This window comes from Bufo bufo, chromosome 5, assembly GCF_905171765.1.
Source record: "Bufo bufo chromosome 5, aBufBuf1.1, whole genome shotgun sequence".
Lineage (NCBI taxonomy): Eukaryota > Metazoa > Chordata > Amphibia > Anura > Bufonidae > Bufo > Bufo bufo.
Window position 1 is genome coordinate 386,035,244 of NC_053393.1, and position 8,142 is coordinate 386,043,385.

At 42.2% G+C, this 8,142-nt stretch overlaps 1 protein-coding gene across 1 annotated transcript in view; it reads right to left on the bottom strand.

The window, feature by feature from the left end:
• Positions 1 to 3,257: 3,257 nt before the first annotated feature.
• RANBP9 (RAN binding protein 9) overlaps positions 3,258 to 8,142 on the bottom strand; it is a 67,678-nt gene continuing 62,793 nt past the window's right edge. Inside the window, exons 13-14 of the mRNA XM_040432516.1 lie at positions 7,760 to 7,871; positions 3,258 to 4,915 (exon numbers count right to left, since the gene is read on the bottom strand). Of these exons, the coding sequence (XP_040288450.1) occupies positions 4,785 to 4,915; positions 7,760 to 7,871 (243 nt within the window). The 3' untranslated portion in view covers positions 3,258 to 4,784. The remainder of the gene's footprint in view (positions 4,916 to 7,759; positions 7,872 to 8,142) is intronic.

An 8,142-nucleotide genomic window follows, 5' to 3' on the forward strand; every position in this document is an offset into this window, starting at 1 on the left:
AAACTGAACATCGGAACGCAATCGCAGTCAAAACTGACTGCAATTGCGTTCCTACTTGCGCGGTTTTGCCGCAATGCAACGGGACGCATCCGGACACGCCCGTGTGAAAGAGGCCTAAAGAGTTCCATGTGACCCTGTGTCTCCTTCTGTTTTCCCAGCGGTTCATGTGCTGTACATCTGACACGTGATCAGTTCCAGCTGGTAACCACCACCAATTTGTGTCGATGGCTAAGGCTAGGGGTGAGCGAATCATTGCTTTGGATCCAAGATCCAAAGTCGATTCGTTCCCCAACTTGATTTTAATGCTGTACAGAGACCTGTCTCCGTACAACACTTCGTTAAGGCCACAGTCGCACGAGACTTCAGCCCTCGATTTTACAACTTTAAAAACATTTTAAAACATCGATCCGAAGTCAGCTTCAGTACAGACCGGAACCTTGGTACTGAAGCAGACTTCAGATTGCCGTTTTAAAATGTTTTTAAAAGTTGTAGAACTGAAGACTGAAGCCTCGTGCGACTTTGGACTTAATGAAGTTTGCCTCCGTGAAGCCCATATATTTTAAACCTGTACAGAGACAGGTCCTCTGTCCTGTTTCCGTTATGCTGGAGTCCTCTGCTGCATAATGGAAACGGGACGGATCCGTTAATAGAAATCTGTGGGCTGCATAATGGATCCGTCCCGTTTCCGTTATGCAGCAGAGGACTTCAGCATAATGGAAACTGTTCCGTTATGCAGCCCATAGACTTCTTTTATGACGGAATGAATAACGGAATGCCTCTAAAAGGTGATACTTTCCAGAACTCGGGTTCGGTTCCAAGTGGTACCTTGGAAATAAACCAGAGTTCGGGAAATGTTTTTTTTTTTTTACAATAGAAATTCATTTATGACGTTATTTTGCAAAGTCTCGCGAGACTTTGTTAAGTAATAACTTCGGCTCCTCGGAGCCAATACATTCTAATACTGTACGGAGCGCTTGCTCCGTACAGTATTCAAAGTATTATGCGAATAGACTTCGGATGTTTCATCTGAAGTCGATTTGCTCATCCCTAATTGTGAGTAGCGTTGAGTGAAGCGAGCTTCGGATGCTTCATCCGAACTCACTTTGTTCAAAACGTCGGACTACTACTATACGGAGATTCGTCTCCGTACAGTATTAGAATGTATGGGCTCTTATAAGCCAAATAGGTTATTCACATGGTTGCGGGTGACTTCGTAGAATAACTTCAGTAAAAAGCTTCAATCGTATATATTAGTAATTAGTTTGTAAACATGCACTCTAATCATTTCAGTGCCGCATTAGAAAACTGAATATTTTATTCAAATATGAATATAAAAATATGGAACCAATTAAAAATAAATTATAAATAAATACCACCATCAGATCCCTCCCATTGATTCAACAAGGTAACATCACTGCATACATGATTACATATAAAACTTAGATAAAACTCATCTAAAGCAACAAAAAATAAAGCAAAAAATATAAAATATGTAGCATAAGATAGCAATTAATTCTCTAATTGACAATTTCTATTGTCCCATGATTCTATCTGAAGCACAAGTTCATGTCACATGATTAATCCATTCTTATTGTCCAAAACTCAAAATAGTCCAAGAAAAATTCATAGAAATAAGTGCTTAAAAGAAAAAGAAAATACGTGTATATAATAAGGCCCCAATTTGATGAATTATGTCCGAAGATATAGTGTAAATAATGTATTTCATGATATGTATATTTGGTCAATTGTATTACCTTAATATAACTTCATTTAGTGTCCATTAGATCTGTGATATATCATCAATAAAAAAGTGCTGATTCAGTAATTGTTTTTAAATTGGAAAACCACTTTAAAACTTGAAAACTAAACTGCTTCGGTTCCGAGGTACCAGTCGGAACCAAAGCCAAGTTCGGTTTCAAGTTTTGAAGTGGTTTTCCAATTTAGGAATCAACTACAGAAGTTATTCAACAAAGTCACACACGACTTCGCGAATAACTAACTTCGGCTCATCGGAGCCCATACATTCTAATACTGTACGGAGACGGATCTCCGTGCAGTATTAATCCAAAGTTTTGAATGAAGCGACTTCGGATGTAACAGCCGAAGCTTGCTTCGCTCATCACTATGGCTGAACTATCTTCAGAATATGTTATAAATATCAGATCAGTGGGGGCCCAACACCAGGCACCCCCGCCAATCAGCTGTTTGAATAGAAAGCGGCGCTCACACGAGCGCTGCCTTCTCTTCGTTGTTTACCTGCTGGCTGTTGCAACCGCAGTGGTGCGCAGGTATAATTACATCTTAGCCGCCCCATTCACTTCAGTGGGACGGCTTCTTCCTATTCACTTGAACTTGGTAAATGGCCTGGGAGAACAGGAACAAAAATGTGGGTATTGTAGTTTTAGGTTCACAGCTGGAACTTTTGACTCAAGCCAGATGTGGAACAAGTGGCATGCTTGGTTGCATGTGTTGGGTAAAGAAATAAAAAAACTTTTTTTTGGAGTACAATATAATATTTCAGAACTACTTTTCAGTGCTTGTTAGTGATTATACAACTACCAGAAAACTTTAAAGGGGTTTATCCCATCTCACTGTTTCTACGGCAAAATGGGACTAAGTGCTGGCCCTAGATGGTAGGACTAATTGAAACATCCGAGTGAGCCAGCGCTCCGTTATTTCCATGACTGCCATTGTAGTGAATGGGAGCAACACAGCAGTTACGGGAGCAGCATACTTTGTTCTGCTACACTGTTTTTCTGCTCAGCAGTTTACCTGAGCCCAGCCACCTGAGGTCACCGCTTTGTCCCATCTCATTGTGGAAACGGCGAGATGAGAAAACGCCTTTAAAATCGGTTGTGCCATGAAAAATATTCTACATCTGAATACTTTTATAATTGCAAGGGAGCTGGCGTAGATTCAGAAGCGGCGGTGGATCCGCTGAAGTTATGTAGAGGATTCTGCCTCCACATAACTTTGGCGGATCCACCTCCAGCACAGGGCCTTATTAAGACTGGTGTCTAAAATGCCTTGGACTTGGAAAAAACATTACCAAAAATGCTTGTTTAAAAAAAATAAAAACACATGAAGTAACAAAAAGAAACGTGTATAGTGATATTTTTGCTCAACGCTAAGGACCACTTGAAGCATAAATGTTGGCAATATTGTTGGGGTTCTGTATTCCCAGTAGCCACTGCTGCATGTATATAATTTTTCAAATGAGCTAATTACTTATAAGAACTCAATAAAACACACCAGGATGTGTTCTCCGAATTAAATTTTTATTGGCAGATTAATTTAAGTACAGTTACATTTTTTTTTCAATATTTTAGCACTTAAAAATTAAAGTGTACAAAGGTGAAATTAAAGATACCTAGAAGACTAAATATTTGGTTCTTTTCTATAAATAAATGATTAAAGACACACCAAATCCCTATTTATATAGTGTGAAGAAGCTGTCCTGTTGTTACAGAAGGAATAAAGAGAAATTCTTCACGTCACACGCTGTGCTGACATGTTACAATAAAGTTTATCACACAACAGGAAAAAAAAAACAACGACACAGCCCGTAGCAAGTACAAATGTCAAAGCTGGCCGTATCAACACATCCTGGGACTATAGAGTTGAGGTGCAGATTAAAGGGAGTCCATCACCAGGAAATTCACTGTTAAACCAGGCACAATGCCTTCTAGGGCTAGCTTACCTGAATGTAATGATACTTTTTACTTAGCTCGATCCATCGCGTCAACCATAGGCAAACGAGCAGTTAAGTGCACCAAGGGCGGGCCCAAGCCAATCTGTGCACTCTTGCTCCTAATGCTTCCTCTGCCAGCCCCTCCCTGTTCCTTCTTGATTGGCAGGGTGAAGCAAAGGAGGAAGGGTGCACAGAGTGGCTTGGGTCCGCCCTCAGTGCACATAGCTGCTCATTTGCATATGGATTAAAAGTACTTTTTTTCCCTCCAGATTAAGGGAAAGGGTATCATTACATTTAGCGGAGCTAGACCTACAGGGTCTTCTGCCTGGTGAATTTTCTGATGATAGACTCTCCCTTTAAAAAGAGAAAACAACACCCCTTTTGGGGCATTTCAAGTTTCATGACAGAGATGGTAAACTCTGCAGTCTGAACTGTATGTCGTTATCCTTAACGGTGCCCTCTGTGAGAAAACAGAAGCAGATTGATGTCTACACATGAGACATGCCACACACAACCTGTACACTGGCAGTCCTAGACGAGATATTACATATGTCCTGTGATCTCCGTCACAGTGCGTGCAGGCTCAAGATATACAGTCTGACCAGCAACAATCTGGAGGCCATGAACTGTGCAAATAAAGAAGAAAGAAAGAAAAGACGGTGCAGCCGGTAATCACAAGGATTCTTGCAGCACGGCATTTAAGTGTCTATAATGCATTCCAAAATAATAATAATTATAATTAAAAATAAAACACAGGACTGCGGCAAGCAAGCTGCTTGGCTGTTAGCGTCGCCCTGCGATTTGTTGTCCACTGTACCTCACGCATTGTAAGAGGATTAACACAGATTAATATAGTCAAATCAAATTATTGCTGGTATGGCAAACCAGAATTACGTAGCAACATCCTCTTAAAACTGAATAAAATAATAAGAATTAAAAAAAAAAAAAAGGCTATTTAAAGTCAAATGATAGGGACGTGCTTGTTACAAACGTAATAAATGAAACAAACGAGTTCCAAGTATCTAGAGCTGGTCTATGTGTCTTACAGTATCTCCATACTGCATGTAGTCTCCCAACTTCTTCTACTGCATAGCTAATGTAGGTAATCACTCAGCCTGGCAAACGCGCAGGAGCCGATGCCCGAGTGGGCCATCATCTCTAAACACTGCGCAGCTTGCTCTAAAGCCAGGGACAGGGGAGGCTGCTTTGGCAGGTTGTGAATATCTGTAGAATGAAACAGAGAAAATATGGTTAGGAACTTACCAGACCACTGACAACGAGAGACTGCAAACTCCACTGAGCTACAGTTGTCCGAGACAACTTATTACAAAGCAAACCAATTATTTCCTAATTTCCACCCCCTATGTACCTGCAAGCAAAGAGGATTTTAAAGGGGTTGTCTCACTTCAGCAAATTGCATTTATTATGTAGAGAAAGTTAATACCAGGCACTTACCAATGTATTGTGCTGGCTGGATTTATTCTTCCATCACATTATACTCTGCTTGTTTCCATGGTTACGACCATCCTGCAATCCAGCAGTGGTGGCCGTGCTTGCACACTACAGAAAAAAGCAGCAGCAGCCTTCATGTGCTCCCCAAAGTCCCGTCCAAAGTGGCCGTGCTTGCACACTATAGTGTGCAAGCACGACCACTGCTGCTGGATTGCAGGGTGGTCTGTAACCATGGAAACGAGCAGTGTATAATGTGATGGAAAAATTAATTCAGCCAGCAAAGGAGGCAATATGGACACAATACATTAGTAAGTGCCTTTAAATGTCTCTACATAATAAATGCCACTTGCTGAAGTGACAACTCCTTTAACCGTATGGTGAGTGACATGCTTTTTAGGGTCCATTCACTCGTCCATAGGGCATTGCGGATCCGCAAATTGCCGTAATACACCCGGCCGGCACCCCCATAGTAAATGCCTATTCTTGTCCGCAAATGCTCTATTTTATTTTTCCGGAGCTGCGGACCGGAAGATTGGGGCCGCTCTCCAGAAATGCAGAGAGCACATAGTGTGCTCTCCGCATCCATTCCGCACAATTGTGGAACGGGTGCGGACAACATTTTCGGACATGTGAATGGAGCCTTAATCATCTTGAGCACCACCTACCTTCAGTTTTAAATTGATCTCTACAGGCAGTTCCTCAGTATAATGTGCATGAAGCTCCAGTAGTGCCAGCCCCTACCTGTTCTGGACTATATACACTCACTCTGAGAAGGTAATGGGAGAACAGACTTGTCAGTGTGCCCAAGCAGGTCACCATCTTTCTGGGAAATTCTCATGCCAAGGCCAGCATAATAACTGCACTTGCATGGCAACAGGCAAATGCCACGGCCATACTCAATGTAAAGCACAAACGCATGCTCCTCACTAAGGCTTTGTTTAGGTTCCCTTGTTTGGTTCGGACATGATATTTGGCACAAAAATGCGGACTAACACAACCTCCACCATGTACCTCACTTTCTTATTGCATGTTCAGAGTCAGGATTCATGCTGAAGGCACTAGGACAAGAGAAGGTGTATGGTGGGGGTTGGTGTAGACAACTCCCACTTATCACTTCACTCTCTTAGCATATGTTCACTGTATGAAGGAGTTGTGAGCGAGAAGCTGGAGAGAGGGGATGGTTTCAGGACTAATACAACTAACAAGCAAGCTCAAGCTGGGACTGGGAGTAGGGAAGTCAGTAGGAGATGCCATCTCCTACATTCACACAAAATATATATGTACCACACATGTAATACTTTGTAGCAGATGGGCATCAACGTGCCATTTCATATCACCATATGATGTGCCCACCATGGCTTATGCTACAGATGAGCGACACATTTTGCCTAAATTGCCAAATCGGCAGAATCCAGTGGGATTCAGCTGCTACTTCATGTTGCAATTCAATGACTAGATCATTGAAACCTGAATGGAGCAGAAAAATGTTCTCCTGATACAAGCTCTATAATGTGAACGGAAATATGGCACATTCCAGTCATCAGGAAATGCTGGGGTAAAAGAATGGCTGCTTGTGTGGATGAACATGCAACCCCCCTCGCTGCTCAAATCGCGCATACACCGACAATGTTGCATTGAATTTGGCAGAATTCCCAGAATGTTTCTATGGTGACCAAAGCCAGGACATGACAGACTACTGCATAAAAATATCAGGCTTTGTGCTCAAAATCTGTGCAGTGTCTGCTGGGCGATGGCAAGAGCTAAGGGTACTTTCACACTAGCGGCAGGACGGATCTGACAGGCTGTTCACCCTGTCGGATCCGTCCTGCCCCTATTTCGCCGTGCCACCGCTCCGTCCCAGCACGGCAGTGCGAGGCGAGAGGCCACCAGACTAAAAAGTCGGACATGCAATACTTTTAGTCCGGCGGCCTCTCACCGTGCGTCAATGGGGACGGAGCGGCAGTCTGGCGAAATAGTGGCAGGACGGATCAGACAGGGTGAACAGCCTGTCAGATCCGTCCTGCCGCTAGTGTGAAAGTAGCCTAAAGTAAGCACAGGCCGGGGCCTGTATATAATGGAAGAACGGTATTTAAATACATTTGAGGGCAGATTCACCACAACTGGTGCCTCACTTGCCAGTCTTCGTGAAAAGTCCTGCAGAATAAGATTTGCCAGATTTATTAAGAGGCAGTCTCCGCACATAGCACCAGAAAATCGGATTGAATTATAAAGAATCTGTTGGGTTGCGGCAGGCCACATCTCTCCAACAAGCCCTATTTACTTTTCTCACCACTTTTTACACTTTTAGTAAGTCACAAATCATGCCACAAATATGGTGTACACCATAATTGGAAACTTTATAAATGTTTTTGATGAATCTTCCCTTTCATTTAACATTTTTGGTAACAAAGAAGGGAAAGAACGTTCTAAAATGTACCTGTACCCCTTCAGTTGATTCACATCCTCTCCCATCCCCTGGTTGAACTTGAAGGCTATGTCTGTTTCAGTTGTGCTAGCTAGGGAACCCAATGAATTAAGGTTGTACAAGCAGGTACAATACAGTGATCCAGAAATGGTGGGAAAGTGCCCTTACTGGTCTGTTAAAGCACTTCTTACCTAGTATTGCACTATTAAGAGATGAGCACACATGTTCCCTCTGTATAGGATCAAGCTGGTAACCAACTGGGCTGCTCCAGGGGTCAGAGTATGCAAGTAAACTAAATGCGTCCTGTGTAAAAGAAGAAAAGTACAAGACGGAAAATTAAGAATGAATTGTAGATTAGTAGGAGATAAAACAATTATAGCATGTACAAAGAGAACCATAGCAAAACCACCAGTGATAAAGCAGTTTCCTCCCAATATACAATCTATTACCCATTATCAGATAATATTATTATTATTTTAAAAGTAGAAGTGATAGACTATTCAAGCAGCAATACTGTAGCCACTATAGGGTAAACTGATCAATATTGCAAAATCCATGAGATCCAATGTATTTT